This window comes from Drosophila elegans, unplaced genomic scaffold (genome assembly GCF_018152505.1).
Source record: "Drosophila elegans isolate 14027-0461.03 unplaced genomic scaffold, ASM1815250v1 contig_149, whole genome shotgun sequence".
Lineage (NCBI taxonomy): Eukaryota > Metazoa > Arthropoda > Insecta > Diptera > Drosophilidae > Drosophila > Drosophila elegans.
In genome coordinates, this window is record NW_024545513.1 from 1,152,891 (window position 1) to 1,171,802 (window position 18,912).

At 40.4% G+C, this 18,912-nt stretch overlaps 1 protein-coding gene across 8 annotated transcripts in view; it reads left to right on the forward strand.

Moving 5' to 3' along the window:
- Window positions 1–17,964, forward strand: part of LOC108135910 (neurogenic protein mastermind) — a 73,282-nt gene extending 55,318 nt beyond the window's left edge. For 5 of the 8 annotated variants that reach the window (XM_017256829.2, XM_017256832.2, XM_017256830.2 and 2 more), the window contains 7 exons: window positions 11,505–13,586; window positions 13,690–14,490; window positions 14,568–14,746; window positions 15,205–15,397; window positions 15,485–15,690; window positions 15,800–16,019; window positions 16,102–17,964. In XM_017256829.2, the coding sequence (XP_017112318.1) occupies window positions 11,505–13,586; window positions 13,690–14,490; window positions 14,568–14,746; window positions 15,205–15,397; window positions 15,485–15,690; window positions 15,800–16,019; window positions 16,102–16,362 (3,942 nt within the window). In that variant the 3' untranslated portion in view covers window positions 16,363–17,964. Of the gene's footprint in view, window positions 1–1,918; window positions 2,379–3,060; window positions 4,831–9,745; window positions 10,412–11,504; window positions 13,587–13,689; window positions 14,491–14,567; window positions 14,747–15,204; window positions 15,398–15,484; window positions 15,691–15,799; window positions 16,020–16,101 lie in introns of those variants that run through there. The other 3 variants (XM_017256831.2, XM_017256828.2, XM_017256833.2) reach the window with 3 other exon arrangements.
- Window positions 17,965–18,912: the final 948 nt, after the last annotated feature.

The window sequence follows — 18,912 nt, forward strand, 5'->3', positions numbered from 1 at the left end:
TGCCAACGTCGCTGCCGGCGTCATTGCCTCGGCCGACGTCGCTGCTTTTCGACGATTTGCGCTTTGCGTTGCGCTTACTCACAATCAAATCTCACGCCGCATTTTTAGTCTCAATAATAACTGAAACGAAAAACACGCGCAGCCCAAACGAAGCGCAAACCAAAAAGGAAAACGAAAGAAGCGAAAAAAGTAAAGAAACGGGTAGAAAGAAAACGCAAAGCGAAAACGACGACACATCGTCAAACGTCAGTTCAGTTGCCTTTTATTTATTTTATTCCGACACTCTTTTCCTCTATTCGTTTTATTTTCTTTTTTTATTTCCGAGTGCTTGTGTGTGTGTGTGCTCATTGTTTTTGCATTTCGCGTTTGCTCAAATAGTAAATTAAACTGTTTTTAAAGTGTGAGCGAGAGGAGGTGGGAAAAAAAGGGAAGGGGCGAGAGCAACTCGTTCGTCGTCACTCGCTGAGTTTTTTGTTGTCGTGGGTCGTCGCCTGTTGTTGTTGTTGTATTCCACTGACTGGGTCGCTCTCCCTCCTTCGCGTTCCATTCTTGTTGTTTTTGTTTAAGTTGTATTTGTTGGTGCAGCATAATTAGACGCCGTCGATTTCTCGCGACTTTGCGAGAGTAAAAGCGCTGCCCGCTCAGCTGTTTTCCCGCTGGAACTAGCCTTTTTCATTAAAGAAGCAGGTGCAACTTGAGAATTGGAGTTTAGCAGCCAAACCATTTAATACTGAATACTGAGCCAAAAGATTTAAAATAGCTAAAAAAAAATAATAAAATTTTTATTTAAAACTACATACGTAAAACAAAAAATCCGATAATAATCTTGTCAAAAGTATGAAAACGAAATATCTTTAATTTGTGTTTTTATATTCAAAAATGCGCTTCTTTTGTAAGCAACACCTGTGCAGTTTGTTGCCTCTCTATTCTCTCTCTCTAGCAAGTTATCTATGTTTTTTTTCGCCATTGTTTTGTTTTAGCATTCGCGGCATATTAATTTGTTTCTCGCTCTCAGTGCTCTTTGTGGTCCGCTCTCTTTTGTTTTATTTCGGTCGCCGTTCGTTATCAAAAGGGAAACAACAAAAGGCAAAAACGACAAACAAAGACAAACCCATAAAACGTCAAAAAAGCTTGACGCATATTTTAGGCATTTTTTTTCTCTATTTCTAACTCACAAAGCTTTTATACAGATTAATAAATTCTAAATTGATTACGAGATTTTCTAAGTATTTCTGATCGGAAATGGCAAATTAAAGTCCAATTAGGAAGGTCTAAATATAAAATAATGGCGAAAAAATGTTTCGATAATTTGTGTTTTATATTTTTCTTATCTTTTTCAGTTGACCTAGTTGATTGAAATCGTAAAAAAGTATATGTACATGCATACTTCTAGATTTTGCCATTTTACATCTTCGATAACATTTTCCTTTTGTTTGTTCGCGATTATCTCGTTCTCACTTTTGCCTCGTCTTCTTCGTCTTTTAGTGTCTCTGTTTTGCTCTTTTTTCTGATTGTGCGACAACTGCTTAACAATTTACAATTATGTATGTATGTATGTATAAGTATGTGTTAATATACAGTAAACATACATATTTTTGATTAAATATCAGAAGTTAAAAAAAAACTAAGATATTTTGGATCATTATTTATTTTTTAGTCACCAATGATCAGCAGGATTATAAGACATATAAATATTAAAAAATATTTTTAAAAAAAGGTTTTAGTAAACGAAAAATAAGTAAATAAGTAAAATATTAAATTGGTTTCAATTCGAAGAGATTCCACTGTAGTTGTATGTGCACTCTGACGATTATATAGGCGTATGTGTGTATTTGTTGATTGACTCAACTTGACGACGACGACGACGACACACGCGCGCCCAATTCACAAAACTTTTGTTTTATACACCGTATCTTTTATTTTTTTCTTATTATTTTTTTTAGTTGTTTGTTATGCTGCGCGATTACGTCAGCTGACATTTGGTTTGTATTTTTCGGGGACCTGGGAAAGCATATGTACATATGTCCACATATACACACTCTCTAACTATCTCACATGTATGCAAAAAAAAACAAAAAAAAATAAGAAAAATAGGTAGAGGTGTATAGAAAAAGTTAATCATTGGCACTGGCACATTTGTGTTGTTGGCTTGTTTCGGGGGAAAGTTGCACAAATCAAATGGAGGAAAAATCAGCGACGAATCGCAAAAAAAGTGCAACTCTCAAACTCAACTCATCCATTAAAAACTAAGGAAAAATCGACGGAAAAAAAACCAAAGAAAAAAAAAAAGAAAACGAAAAACCAGTGAAAACTGCTGGCCAGAGAGTTAATTATTTTTCATGTTCATTGCTGAAAACCGAATACCGAAATATGCAAAAGTGAGTATATAGCCTATAGCATACATATGTATATCACGTCATTCCCATATGCCAATGACTCTTGTTGTGTATGGGCACGTAATTTTATTTTCGTCTTGAATTTCATTTCATTTCATTGTGCTTAATTGATTTTGCCTCATTTGCATACAGCTTTGTTTAAAATTATAGTAGGGTCGTGGAATTATAAAATAAATCTTAAATACATTTAAAAGGGTTTTCGTCTTTCAACTATATGTTTTAAATTTATTTATTGCCAAAACAGTAGGTAATCGTTATGCTATTTCTAGTTTTCAACAACAAATTACAATTTTTTGCACAATATATAAAAAATGATTAATATAAGAAATTTCGAGCTATAATTATATCTATTTCATTTATATACATTTTTATATACAGTTATTAAGCAAAAAACGACCATGTTTAGTTGGTCTTGTCTGTGGCTATAATTATAATTAAACAGCACTTGAACAAATTAATACGAGGTCATCGGGTTTTACTTGTTGTGGTTGCTTTTGGATTACAAAATTTTAAAGGTGTTACCATTTGCATCTTAATGTTGGTCGGTTGTGCGTTGCAAAAAAAACATACAAAAAAATAATAAAAGTAATAAATAAAAGCGACTGAAATTAAAATAAAATGTAAGACTATAAGGAATTAATAAAACATTAAAACAAACTTAAAGAATGAACTCATTTTAGAAAGCAATTAAATGCGTTGAACCACAGAATTTAGTGGAAATTGGAAAAGCAATATTTGTTAAGCAGGTGAACAAATTGGGTGAAACAAGGAAATGTATAAGAAATCAATAAGAAACGGAAAAAATAAAATAAAACAAAATAAAACTCAACAAAAAGTTGAAAATGAATAGTAGAAAAAGATGTAAAAGCAATGCATTGAACAAATGTGCAAGCTTTCTAACGCCGCAGTCGGCTTCGCAGTCTCCGTGGGCAGCGCAGTCGGCGGCCGTGCCAACAAGAACAATTGCGAAGCATCGCGAAGCGGCGAGAGAGGAGTGCAGAGCGGGAGAGCAGCGAGAGCAGAGAGCGAGCAGAGAGCGGGCGAGAGCAGCGGCATTTCGAGTGCAGACGGCGGTGGTGTCGGTGTCGTTTTGGTTTTGTCGGCTAAACACAATTTAAGTTCACTCGGTTAGCAGACATTACACATACACACACATATGTCTGTATGCAAGAAACCAGAAAAAAGGGAAAAATACAACGTTCGTTGAGTCGCGTTCTGTTTTTTTTTTTGTGCGTGGCTTGTGCTCGTGTGTGTGTGCTTCGGTTTTGCCAATTTTAGCCAACTTTAGCTCTCAGTGTCGAACTTAAACTTAAAGAGCGAGCAACGTGACGTGTCGCTAAAAAAAATTCGCGCACACAACTTCCTACTTCATCAAAAAAAAAACCAATGAAATAAACAAAAAGAAACGTCTAAAAAAAGCGAGACTTGTTTTTTTTTTTATTGTGCATCTGTGTGTTTGTGATTGTAACAAAGAGTATCAAGGAAAGAGAGAAGAAGCAAAAAACAAAGAGAGAGAGAGCAAGAGCAGCTGATTTTAGCCGGCAAGTGTCAGCTGTTTCGTGACAGAACGAGATAGCGCTAGATTTTTGGACAGGGCGAACATGTTATGTCTTGCACGCCTTCTCCTCCTTGTGCTGCATTCGCTTTAGCAATGCAACAACAACAGCAGCAGCAACAACTTAAAATACAAGAAATACAACAGCAAAGACAACATTTGCAAATTCAACAAATACAACAGCAAAGGGGAAAGAAGGAGGAACTAAGGCAAATCCAAGAAATACCGCAATTAATACCACATCAAATACAGAAAATACCGCAACTACAACAAATTCAAATACATAAAATACCGCATCTAACAATTCAAACACAGAAAATACCACAATCACAGCATAATGGTAGTAATGTAAAACAAAAAGCTTATCAAATTCCGGAAGTACACAAGTTACAAATAATACCAGAAAATCGGGCACATGAAACACAAACGATACCGCAACAACATAGGCCTATATTTGATTCTCATCAAATTAATGAATTACCGCACACACAAACTATTCAAATAACTTTGCAAAGTCGGCAAAATATACCAGAATTACAACAGATAAAACAGTTACAGTTTCAACAAATACAACGATTACCGATTGTACCAGAAATACAGCAATTTCAGACAGCGCAGCAAAATCAAACGATTCAAATAGGTGCCACAAGAATAACATATAACAGCAATAGTAACAGCAACAACAGTAGCAGCAATAGCAACAACAACTACTGTAACATTAACAACAACAATAACAATAGCAGCAACAGTAACAGCGGCAACAACATAATGTTAGCCTCCGCCAGCGCCTCTGCCGCCGCAAGAAAACGCAGCCGCAGCGCGAGTAATGGCAGCAAAAGCAACAACAAAACGGCCAGTGGCCGCAAATTAACAAAAAGCGTGAGTGTTTGTTGTTTTTCTTCTTTTTTTTTTTCTTCTCTCCCTCTCTCTCTTTTTCTCTGTTTACATTAAGCGGTTTCTCGCCCGTGCACGTGCTATTCGTGAGTGAGCGAGATATAAAGAGAGGTTAGAGCGTACACAAGCGAATAACAGCGCTTTGTGCTGAGCGCCCAGCCTGCGTCGACTACGCTGCCTGCGTTAACAGCGACGTTCGCAAAATTGGGCCACATCAAAAACCTAAAACAGCGAAAACTAAACTATGTTAATGCTAACCCGATGGGAATAGAATAGAAACACCGATAAAAAGTTAAAGAATTAGGAACAATTTAAACTGCATTCCATAAATAAAAAAACATTCCATAAATATAAAACATAAAAAACACCTAAACCCACTTTGAAGCACGGCGGGTGAAGTGTTATGATTTGGGGCTGGATTTCCACAAAAGGAGTGGGAAATCTCGTATTTATCGATGGCATAATTAATAAACCAATGTTAGTTTTAAACTCTTAATACGCGTTTGAAGTTGAAAAAAAAAAACCGAATATTAGTGTGATCCCACTATATACATATATACTTATTATTACTAGATGGAAGCCACAACTGATAAGAACAAATAACACAAATGTGTGGTCACAAAATTAAACTGATAACCAAACAAATAACTAAGGTACACAGGAAATAAAAACATTTATTTTATAGAAAACAAATAGCTAGAGGTTCTTTAAAATAACTGACTACAAATTAAAATAAATTTTTTAATTAATTTGGTATTATTGAAGTAACTTAAAATTTACTACGATTAATAATACATAATAATTTTAATTTGTGCTTTGAATGCAAATCTCAAAAACGAAAAAAGAAGAAACATAAATAAACTGCTATAAACACCTCACTAATTATTAGATTAATTCTGATTTTAATCAAAGTTTATACAAAACAAAAAAATAAAAATGTCGCATACCTTGCCTTTTGAAATGGGTTAATCAAGTGCTTTGTATGGTAGCGCTAAATTTATTTCCCCCTATTTAGAAATGTTTATATTTAAATTGCTAACAATATTCAGTAGCCGGAATTTAAAGCCACAACAGCGAACATTTTATTCATTCATTTTTGTAGCAGATGTTGCGCTCTTTTCCTAGCTCTCTCTCTCTCTCCCCATTTTTACTCTCTCGTGCAACTTCGTTTCCTCTTCGGCTTGTCATTCGTGTCTAAAAATAAAACAGCATGTGCGATTGCATGTGTGTGTGTGTGCACACGCTCTCGCTATTTGTTGTTGTTGTACATTTTTTGTCTGTGGGCAAAAGGCAATGAAAACGAAAATTTGCGTGACGTCTCTCGACCTTGACTCATCGACGATTTCCTAACAGAGCTGTTAAACTGTTAAAACGCCAGCAGAGGCGACAAAGCAGAGCGAGGACAGCGATGCCGGCGGCGCAGTCGAGCCGAGTTGCGGCTCGATGTGTTTTTACCGTGTTTTTTTCTGTGCTTTGATTTCAATTGTATTTGCTTTTGTGTTTGCGTTTTAGTTTTCATTTCTTTTTTATCATTTCATTATACTTTTTATGTAGATTTTCTTGGGATATTAATAAAACGTTTTGTGCTTCATTTCCAATATTTGCAGTTTCTTCTGCCTTTTCTTTGGTTTTTCTTAATTTTTCTTTGGTTTGAAGTCAACGTCTCTTTGGGACATCAGACCAAACCAGTTTAAAAAAAAAACACATTTACTGGCTTACTAAAATAAACCAACACTGTCTTATCAACAAAAAAAAAAATGGTTCGATTTGCTTATGTTTTGTTGAACTGCAACTGGACAGTGAAGCTTCATTAACTTTTTACAATGCTAAGGAACAAATAATAAACTATGCATTCATCCTACTAAATAGAAGTACATATGTATTCTATACTCACTTTTAGTTATTTTTAATGAAGGGGAAACTACAGCTAAATGCACATATTTTATTGTTATAAGATGCTTACTGAACTTTTTGCATTTGAAAGAACTTCTTCAAAAATATAGAATATTGTAAAACACCAATTATAATTATCGAAAATTTTTTGTTTATGAAACTCGTATTATAAATTATAGAACAAAACTAGAAAAGGGCGTGCAACTATAGGAATGTGTCTCCACATCATCTCTCCCATCGTGGTTTTATCCGTCTCTTTCTCTCGTTTTGAGATTTTCTCTCAATAAGAAATGCATATGCGTAATGCATGTGAGTTCCGTTGGTTTTTGTGCCACACCCACACAACGCCCACCCACCCACTTGCGTTTCTCTTCCGCTCTTTTGCTTCCTTCTTCCCTTTCCCTTTGTCATCCTTCCAGACCCCTATTCATCTATCCCCTATTTTATGCTGTGCACAGAGAAAAATGTGAATGGCAAAATTAAGAAATTTATGATTTGACAAATTTGTATTTTTCATTATAATTTCCTTTAACAGTACTGAATAATAATTCATTTAATATAATTTCAAATGATATAATTCCTAATATATTCAGTTTGAACTTAAAATCCTTTATTGAACACAAAATGTTATAAATCAAATATTTATTTGTTTTTAGATTTATTGATACCAGAATATGATTTTACAGTTCCCTTTTTTTGCGGTGTGCCATTCCATTCCAACTTGGTCCGTATTTCCATTCCACATTTGCTCCTCTGCTCTTTTCGCATGCACCTCTCTTCCTCTCCCTTTCGCACTGCAGCACGGAGCATAATCATCATCATAGATTTATCTCATTCACGCGCACGTGAGGCAAAGGCAAGCCCCAAAAATTAAGTCGTCGTCGCTTGTCGCTTTGCTTTGCGCTTCTCCTTTTTGCCCCTTCCTCACTCTGCTCCTCCGTTGCCACTCTTCTCTTCCCCCATTCATCTCCTTCTCTCCATCCCCTTGTTATCATCAGTTCATTTCATTGTCTGGCCTTTCGTTCGACTCGTTTTTTCTCCCTCTTAGTCCCTCCTTCGTCCCCTTCCTTCGCTCGTCTTTCTCAGTTTCTCGGTGTTGCCAATTTCGTGTTTCGCTGGCCGTTACAATTTTCATGCTTTGGCCATGTTTGACAAGACTTTTTTTTCCAGCTTTTTCTCTATGCTTATGTTTCGTTCTCCTTCTCTTTTCCCCCTTCGCCTTACCCTTACCTTATGCAGCAGGAATAAACGGCAATCATGCGACAGCTGTTGTCTAAACAAAATGAAGAAAATAATGAAGGAAGGAACTAGATGAAAATTAAAGCGTAGAAGGAAACATGAATATCTTTACACAACCGTATAATGTAATAATGTAATATAATGTAACTCCAAAATTGTACATAACTTATACAATCAGGGTTGACCTACAGAAGAATATTCACGAATTTTGCTCTTATAGTTATCACAATCTGGAATTTTAGAATATTAAACACAGAAAATAGCCAAAAATATTCAAGATTATAAAGTAAAAAACATTTGATAAAAAAAATGATAAGGAAACTAGCAGTACTCTGTAAATTATGCATACACATACAAACATCCTAAATGTACTGGAAAACCACTTACTTGAAGTAGAAATTATGTTCATTCTAATCTGTAAATTGTTTATTAAAAAAAGACCTGATGTAAGTTTGCAAAACACTTTTTAAAATCTTGTTTTGTCACATAAAAAGTACTTAAATTATTCTGAATTATTGGATCGGCAACAAAATGTTCATTCTGATAACGCCCAATTGTGAAATTCATAAACGGCCCATGGTAAACAACATCTGGTTATTTCCGAAACTAAAAACTTTTACCGAATATAAAATGTATTTCTTGGTCTTGTAGTTCCCATTCCCAGAAGCACAGTCAGTATCCTATTTCTGTCCCGATAAATTGTGTGTTTGCACTACGAAATGTACGCATTTTTTAGGGGTATCAAAATACACAAATATTTATGCTCTACGAATCGAACAAAAGCACACAGACAGCGTTCTATTTATTTATTTATTCTCCGTCTTCCTTTTAGCCCCCTCAAAATATATTCCTATTCTGTACTTTGTAATATTCTGCTAACCGATTAACTGCCCATTGGAACGCATTGCACTACTTTTTTTCCCCCATTCCACTCTTAATTAATTCCTTATGATATTTTGTGTTTCCCTATAGAGTTGAATACTTGGCTTTTTTATAGCTCTTGTTGAAAGAAAGAACTATATAACAATTTGAAAGCTTACATTTTTAAATAAAAAGTAAAAAGTTTATATATTTATACGAATACAATAACGTTGAAAAGTGTGTAACACGTATATGGAAGCGTTTCCGACCCAATAATGTAAACATATTCTTGATCACTAATTGGCCTTGTTACTCTGTTTATACGGTCATTACTTATCGACTTGTACAAAAATATTCCAATTCTGACCATTATTTTAGCATAAAAGTACATTTTCCGGCAGATGGCGCCACACACAACTCGATTATTATCTGGGAGCATACATATTTATTTTGACTCATTGTGTTGTATAGCCAAACCCTGACCTATAGTTTACCAGACAAAAATTGTAGTCACAGATACAGATTAAATGAGAAGTTATAAAGAATTAGCATGCGGTAATAACGTTTTGATGTTGAATGTGCCTTTAACACTGTCTTTGTGTACACTCAAAGTTTAATTTTTTGTTAATTAAATCTAGATTGTTTTTTTTATAGCTATATTTTATTTTATGGGCGAGGCAGCACTGTTGCTGATGTATGTGCATGTGTGGTATGGTGGCAATGGCGCCCTCTGCCGGCGTCGTCGCTCGCGAATTAACAAAGACGCCGGCTGTCTCTCTCTCTGTCTCCTCTCTTTCCACTCTCCCCCTCTCCCTCCTGCTCCCACAAAACAGCAGCTGCTATGCTATCCGTTCCGTTTTGGATTGGAAGTTCAGTTCGGTGGAATGGAATGGAAGGCAGCAGTAGCGAAAGAAGAAGAAGCTGCAACGCCGCGACGCTCGTTTTGTAGTTGTAGTTGTAGTTTGGCGGCGTGTGTAGTTTGCTATCGCTGTTGTTTTTAAACGAACGCGCGCTCGGAAGTTGCGCACAAAAATCTATATAAACCAAAAAGAAAACACAAAAGCGCGAAAAAAATAAAACACTAAATAAAGTAAAAGAGGAAGAAGCAATCGGATTAATTTTAGTGTACTTCTGCCCGTTTTTGGTTTCGGTCTTATTTTTTTTTCGTTTTTGCAAATGAACGATTAGTTGAACTCGCTCTCGCCGCTCTCTCGCTCTCGCCGCTCTTCTTCTTGTTGGCTTTTGCTAACTCTCTTGTGTGTGTTTGCACCTTCTTCTTCTTTCTTTCGCTCTGCTCGTTACCATTTTACAAACACACACGCGCACGATGAGAGCGACTGCAAAAAAATCGGAATAAACACGGTTTATAATATATATACGGTATATATATACAGGAAAGCATTTAGACAAATGTGTAAAATTAGTGCAAACTAAACGAAAGAGCAAAAATAAAGAAAACCAAATGTGATAATATTGTAATAGAATGTGAAAATCCAAACACAAACACATACACATACCCACGCACCCGCAGCCACGTATGTGTGTGCAGAAAAATATGCGGCGCTTAAAAAAGGTGAACGGCATTTTGTGACCATAAAAATTGAAAATTTTCAACAAAATAAATATAATGAAAAGTAAAATAAAAGTTTTCAAGTAAAATTTGTGCACATAAAAAAAAACAAAAAAAAAAGTTGAAAAAATAAGTAGTTAAAGAGTAGCCATTTTCATTTCTAGTTAAATTTTTCAACATTTTCCTTTTCATTGTCTACGCTTTGCTTTTTGATAAAACATTACACACATTCATACATACACACATGCCACTGCATTCTCGCTCTCTGTCGCTGTTGCTGTCTCCCTTGCACTCTTACACTCTCTCGCAAACGCATGCCGCTTTCTCGTTTGGTCCCACTCGCACTCGTTCTCGCATATTTTGCACAATCTTCTTTGTCGTCTCTTTTGTTGCCACCGCCCCCGGGGTTGCCACCTAGTCGTAGTGGTCGCAAATGCCGCGCATGTGGCAGCACTCTCTCGGCCAAGCGAAAGAGAAGCGCAAAAACAAATGCGAAAAGAAAGAAGCAGCGGAGCAAAACAAAAGCGGCATCAGTGTTGCAAAGTGCACAAAGCGGTCAGAGAGGGAGAAAGAGAGAGAGAGATAGAGAAAAGGCTAAGCTAAAACAAATATCCATTAAAGGTGAAAAATAAACAATTGGAAAAAAAAATTGTTCAGCAATTATCTAAAAATCTTAATTGGCGGCAACGTTTTCTAAAACAATACAAAATTAATTTCTTGAAATGCATCATATATATTATAATTTCCCAAATGAAAACTGAAATACCTTAACACATATATGTGGTGAAACATTAGGTTATAAAAATTGTTCCTCCATAACATATGATTAAAAAAATTATTTAATTTAAAAAAAGGGTATAAGTTTGAATAAGTTTCAACAATCTACAAAACTAAGCGTATACAAAAAGGATCAATAACAATCTAAAATCATTTAAAAAATCTGGGTGTAGAACTTTAAGGTCATATAACCTTTTTCTTTTGTTTCATTTGAAATGAGTGAGAATAATTATAGATACTACTATATGCAATGTATTCATTAATAGTAAATTGCCGTTGATTTTAACTAATTTTTGTTATCATTTAATTCCACTTGCAGATGTCCGCCGGCGCTCAGTTGCAGATGGCCCCGCAAACCACTTCGGCCCTAAGTCACCACCATCCCAATCAGCAGCAGCAGTTGCAACCGCCGCAGCAGCAGCAGCCGCAGCAGCCCCCGCCCCCGCAACAGCAGCAGCAGCAGCAGCATTTTGCCAACCATCACAGCAACCAACAACAGTCGCAACAGCAGCAGCAGCAGCAGCAGCAGGAGCAACAGAATCCGCAGCAGGCGCCACAGCAGCAGCAGCAGCAGCAGATACTTCCGCAACAGCATCTGCAGCACCTGCACAAGCATCCGCATCAGCTGCAACAGCAACTGCATCAGCAGCAGCAGCTCCACCAGCAGCAGCACTTCCACCAGCAGCAGCAACAGTCGCTGCAGGGGCTGCATCAGGGTAGCAGCAATCCGGACTCTAATATGAGCACTGGCTCCTCGCACAGCGAGAAGGATGTCAATGATATGCTGAGTGGCGGTGTAGCAACGCCCGGCGGAGCAGCTGCAGCAGCAGCAGCAGCCGCCGCAGCAGCAGCCATCCAACAGCAACAGCAACAGCAGCAGCAACAGCAACATCCCGCCTTTCCGCCCGCCCTGGGAATGCAACAGCCTCCGCCGCCGCCGCCACAGCACTCCAATAACGGAGGTGAGATGGCCTATTTGACGGCCGCAACGACCACGACGACATCGGTGGTGCCGGCGGCGGTGGGGGCCAAACCCCGAACGCCAGCGGAGCGGAAACGGAAGCGGAAAATGCCGCACACCAGTGCGGACGAGGCGGGGAGTGGCGGTGGTTCCGGCGGAGCAGGAGCCACAGTGGTGAACAACAGCAGCCTGAAGGGCAAATCCCTGGCCTTTCGTGATATGCCCAAGGTGAACATGAGCCTGAATATGGGCGATCGCCTGGGTGGCTCGGCGGGCAGTGGCGGCGGAGCCGGTGGCGCCGGCAGTGGAGGATCCGGAGCCGGTTCCGGTTCCGGCAGTGGCGGCGGCAAGAGCGCCCGCCTCATGCTCCCCGTCAGCGACAACAAGAAGATCAACGACTACTTCAATAAGCAGCAAACGGGCGTGGGCGTTGGCGTCGGCGTCCCAGGCGGTGCGGGCGGAAACACTGCCGGACTCCGAGGATCGCATACGGGAGGCGGCAGCAAGTCACCCTCATCCGCCCAGCAACAGCAGCAGCAGCAGCAACAGACGGCGCAGCAGACGAGCGGTGTTGTTGCGACGGGCGGCAATGCAGGAGGAGTTGCCGCTGGCAATCAGGTGCAAGTGCAGACGAGCAGCGCCTACGCCTTGTATCCACCAGCTAGTCCCCAAACGCAGACGCCGCAGCAACAGCAGCAGCCACCGGGAGCCGCCGACTTTCACTATGTCAACTCCAGCAAGGCGCAACAGCAGCAGCAGCAGCAGCGCCAGCAGCAGCAACAGACTTCCAATCAAATGGTTCCTCCACACGTGGTCGTCGGCCTGGGTGGTCATCCACTCAGTCTAGCCTCCATCCAGCAGCAGCAGCAGCAACAGACGCCCCTCTCCCAGCAGCAACAGCAGCAGCAGCAGCAACAACAGCAGCAACAGCAGCAGCAGCAGCAGCAGCAGCAGCAACTGGGACCACCGACCACATCGACGGCATCCGTTGTGCCCGCGCATCCGCATCAGCTCGGCTCCCTGGGAGTGGTGGGCATGGTCGGTGTGGGCGTAGGCGTGAGTGTGAATGTGGGCGTGGGGCCACCACTGCCACCGCCACCGCCAATGGCCATGCCAACGGCGATCATACAATCATACAGCAAGGCCACGCAGACGGAGGTGTCGCTGCACGAGCTGCAGGAGCGCGAGGCGGAACACGAGTCGGGCAAGGTGAAGCTGGACGAGATGACGCGCCTGTCGGACGAGCAAAAGTGCCAGATTGTCGGCAACCAGAAGACGATCGACCAGCACAAGTCGCACATTGCCAAGTGCATCGATGTGGTCAAGAAGCTGCTCAAGGAGAAGAGCAGCATTGAGAAGAAGGAGGCGCGACAGAAGTGCATGCAGAATCGCCTCAGACTCGGCCAGTTTGTCACCCAGCGCGTGGGCGCCACATTCCAGGTGAGACTGTCGACTGGCTGGTTCTTCTCCCCTCCCCCCACCCCCCAAATCAATGCACACTTGTTAACCCACCCTCTCTGTTTTTTTTCTTAACTATCTACAGGAGAACTGGACGGACGGTTATGCGTTCCAGGAGCTAAGTCGGCGGCAGGAGGAAATCACTGCCGAGCGCGAGGAGATCGACCGGCAGAAGAAGCAGCTGATGAAGAAGCGTCCGGCGGAGTCCGGACGCAAGCGCAACAACAACAGCAACCAGAACAACCAGCAGCAGCAGCAGCAACAGCAGCACCAGCAGCAGCAGCAGCAGCAGAATTCCAACTCGAACGATTCCTCGCAACTGACGGGCGGCGTGGTGACCGGACCGGGCAGTGATCGCCTGGGCGGCACAGCCGGCGGCGTGAGCAGCGTCGACAGCGGTCTGGGTGGCAACAATGCGGGCGCAATCGGTGGCGGTGCCGTTGGCGGCGGCGTCGGCAGCGGCAACGTTGGCGGCGGCGGCGGCGTTGGCGGCGTCGGTGGCGGCGGCGGCGGCGGAGGACGTGGTCTGTCGCGCAGCAACTCGACGCAGGCCAATCAGGCTCAATTGCTGCACAACGGCGGCGGCGGCTCGGGCGGCAATGTCGGCAATTCGGGCGGCGTCGGAGATCGCCTCTCGGATCGAGGAGGGGGTGGACTGGGCGGCAACGATAGCGGCAGCTGTTCGGACTCGGGCACGTTCCTCAAGCCGGATCCCGTTTCGGGGGCGTACACCGCGCAGGAGTACTACGAGTACGATGAGATACTCAAGCTGCGCCAGAACGCCCTCAAGAAGGAGGACGCCGACCTGCAACTGGAGATGGAGAAGCTGGAGCGGGAGCGCAATCTGCACATCCGAGAGCTCAAGCGGATACTCAACGAGGATCAGGTATATAGCCTAGCCATAGATATAGATCTTACTGATTTGTGGATTATATTGAACGTTATTATATACGTATTATTCAGTCCCGCTTCAACAACCATCCCGTGCTGAACGATCGCTATCTTCTGCTGATGCTGCTGGGCAAGGGCGGCTTCTCAGAGGTTCACAAGGCCTTCGACCTCAAGGAGCAACGCTATGTCGCATGTAAGGTGCACCAATTAAACAAGGATTGGAAGGAGGATAAGAAAGCTAATTATATCAAGTGAGTAGTAAAACAGATGAGCAGGAAAAGTCAATGATTGATTAGCATTAGCATAAGGATATAGTTGTTGTAAAGTTGATCAAGTTAGCAGCTGTTGTAAAAGTAAATGTAAAAAGCATATAGATTAAATCATGCGATTGAATATTCCCAATTTATTTGCAAGTCACGTTTATATTAATACAATTTCACTATGGATATAGTTTATAGATCGAGTTAGCATATAGATTAAATCATGGTATTGAATATTTTGCCATTCAATTGCAAGCCACGATTAAATTAAGATTAAATCAGGCTTTTGGTTTAGGGAAAAAAACAGCCTTAATGAACTTGCTTTAACTGAAACGAAACACAAAACTTAGGCCACAATCACATGGGTGGGCTTGCTCTTATTGAAAACATTTTACTAAAGTCTTCCCTCGTTTGAAAACCCCACTAATTACCCACAAACAAAAAATCAGACACGCTTTGCGGGAATACAACATTCACAAGGCGCTGGATCATCCGCGGGTCGTCAAGCTCTACGATGTCTTTGAGATCGATGCGAATTCCTTTTGCACGGTGCTCGAATACTGCGATGGCCACGATCTGGACTTCTATCTGAAGCAACATAAGACTATACCCGAGCGTGAAGCGCGCTCGATAATAATGCAGGTGAGTTATATACATACCACCCACCATACATACATACCCACCATTTTACCTTGAATATTAACGTTTTCAATTTAACCCCTTCTTTAGGTTGTATCTGCACTCAAGTATCTAAATGAGATTAAGCCTCCAGTTATCCACTACGATCTGAAGCCCGGCAACATTCTGCTCACCGAGGGCAACGTCTGCGGCGAGATCAAGATCACCGACTTCGGACTGTCGAAGGTGATGGACGACGAGAACTACAATCCCGATCACGGCATGGATCTGACCTCCCAGGGAGCGGGCACTTACTGGTGGGTTGTGGTGGTTGTTTGTCTATTTGTTTGTTTTTTACGATTTAAAATGGGACTTGGGACTTTGTAAACGACTTTTCAATTTCAATCCTGTTTTGTATTTGTATAGGTATCTGCCACCCGAGTGCTTTGTGGTGGGCAAGAATCCGCCGAAGATCTCCTCCAAAGTGGACGTGTGGAGTGTGGGCGTGATCTTCTACCAGTGTCTGTACGGCAAGAAGCCATTCGGTCACAATCAGTCGCAGGCCACCATCCTCGAGGAGAATACGATCCTGAAGGCCACCGAAGTGCAGTTCTCCAACAAGCCAACCGTTTCCAATGAGGCCAAGGTGGGTGTTGTAGTCTTCAACTGGGACAATTCATTAGTTGCCATATTAATATTTGTGTGTTTTTTGTTCCAATCGAAAACAGAGTTTCATTCGAGGCTGTTTGGCCTATCGCAAGGAGGATCGCATGGATGTGTTTGCGCTGGCCAGGCACGAGTACATTCAGCCGCCGATACCGAAGCACGGCCGTGGTTCGCTCAACCAGCAGCAGCAGGCGCAGCAGCAACAGCAGCAGCAGCAGCAACAGCAGCAGCAGCAGTCGTCAACGTCGCAGGCCAATTCCACCGGCCAGACATCGTTCTCTGCCCACATGTTTGGCAATATGAATCAGTCGAGTTCGTCCTAGCTGCCAACCAAGCGCAATTCCAATTCATAATTCGCCGCAGTAGCAGCAGCCACTCTGGCTGCCAGCCAGCAACAGCAGCAACAACTGCAACTTCAGCAATACCAGCAGCAGCAGCAGCATCAGCAACTCCATTTACAAAACAGTAGCAGCAACTATGCGGCTACGCTACTCGATGCAGCGGCCTTTTGCTACGAGACCGTAATGGATGCAGCCCACTTCCACAACAACAACAACAACAACAACAATAGCACCATTATCAACAACAATATGCAGACAATGCCGGCAAACGCTGCTAGTGCTGCTGCAAATGCTGCTGTAGCTGCAGGAGGAGGAGGAGGAGGGGGAGGAGGATCTGGGGGAACACCAACCTATCAGGGGAAATACAAGCGCTGGCAGCAGCAACAGTTGCAACAGCAGGCGCAACTGCAACAGCAGCAACACAAGTTGCTGTTGCAACAAGAGCTGCTGTAGAACAAGCATATATGGGTGATTGATGATTGATTGATTGATGGATTGATGATGTTTCGTTGACAGTGGATGATAGATGATAGATGATGACAAAGGGAGTTTGAGAAGAATAAGGGGAGAATGAGCTGCCTGCAACACTGCCGCCAAGCCAAGCTAAGCTAATGTTGCTGCTGCAACAGCAACAACACCATCTACAACAACACCACCCCAAGAATTTCCACAGCGAGTCGCAAACAAACAACAACAAAAACTTAAATTAAAGAAACTATATATAAATATATATATGCATATATATATTAAATGTGATAAACAAGCGTAAAGCAAAAAAAAAAAAAAAAAAAAAAAACAAAAAACAAAAAAAAATGAAAAGAACATGAGGAAAGCAAGCAAGCAGCAAAAACAGCAGGAGAAAGACGAACAACCGAGGGGATAACCCCGGAGGATAGGGAAAAAGCACAGCTGCAGTTAAAGAAACCGGAAGAGGAGAGCGAGGAAAAATTTGAAAGCAGAAGAAAAGCAGAGACAGAGACGGTTTGTGGAAGCTGAGAGAAGAATCGCCGATAAGAGGAGAAAGCTTGAGAAATTGTTTATAAAGGCTGCTATAAACACACACACTTTTTTTTTGTTAACTATAAATACCAAGCAGAATAATTAATATAAAATAATTAATAATTAATTGCTAAATGTAAATTAGTAAGTAGGGTGGCATCTAAAACAACAAAACAAAAACGCAAAAAAAAGAATGATTCCCAAGAACAACAACGCGTGTGAGAGAAGGCAGATAATATTTTTTCTCTGTATTAATAATAAAAATGGTTAACGTAAAGACATCATAGCAAATTAGCGTAGGCTAAAAAAGCACACAGTATAGAGAACTGAAATGAAAAAAAAAATACAAAAAAGCAGGAACACAGCAAGGATCATAAAGTCGCAGAAAAAAGAACACCTTTGCAATGGGAAAACACGAACTAATGCGTTGGTTTTTTTTGTTCGATTATTTAATTGGGTTTTGTTTGTTTGTAGTTCAAACATTAATACATTAACACTCACTTATTCTCATGCACACACAGCACAACACAACATAACACAGATACACACACAATACACTGCAGACTGCTTTTGCCTTACAAGAAAGAATGAAAAACACTAATTTTAATTGCCGATTTCCATTTTGTATTTTAATGCATATTTAATATTATGCATTCACATATATATACATAAATCATACTCTACCCAGGAACGTTTCTATTTTAATATAATGCACAACATACATTTAATTTTAAAGCTTTTAAACGAAGATAAAACCAACATATAATTTACTTTAATATGGAAATTGAAAGGAAAGTGTTCTTTGTTTGTTTTGTATCAAAATCCAAAAGAAATTTGATTTAAAAATAAAAACAATTTCATAAAAACACACCCCACACGCACACACACACATATACATTTGTATATACTCGTATCTGAACAACAAACAAAAAACCGAGGCGAAAAAAACTAAGAACTTGTTTAAATCGAATGCAATTCCAAAATATCCAACAGAAAAAAGAATCAGATAACCAATTTTTTTTAATATGCCACAAAGAAAGTGTTAATGAAAATAAGGAAAAGTGAGGAAATCCGAAAGAAGGGAATGCTCGAGATGATCGGACTCTCAGATCGGATAAAAAAAAAATTAAAAAATAAACCCATTTGAAGTAATCTACTTCTAATTACATAATAATCTAATGTAATAGTTTTTATTAAAATTATATAGATATATATATATATGTACCGATATACATATATATATACATGTTTTTTTTTTTTAATTTTAAACTATATTTGTAATGCACTATGCGTAACATTGTATTAAATATTAATATCCAAGGCATATTAATAGAAATATATATATATAAAAACTATATAAAAACTGAAAAAAAAACTGAAATACCAAGCTAAATGTTTCAATAATATACAGATCTATATGTATGCAAAGCCGATATAAAATCTGCCTAAAGCCAGAAAAAAAAACTAGAAGAGAAAACAGAAAGATCCGAAGAATAAAAGAGATGGATGAGCGGGAGAGGAGAATGCAAGATT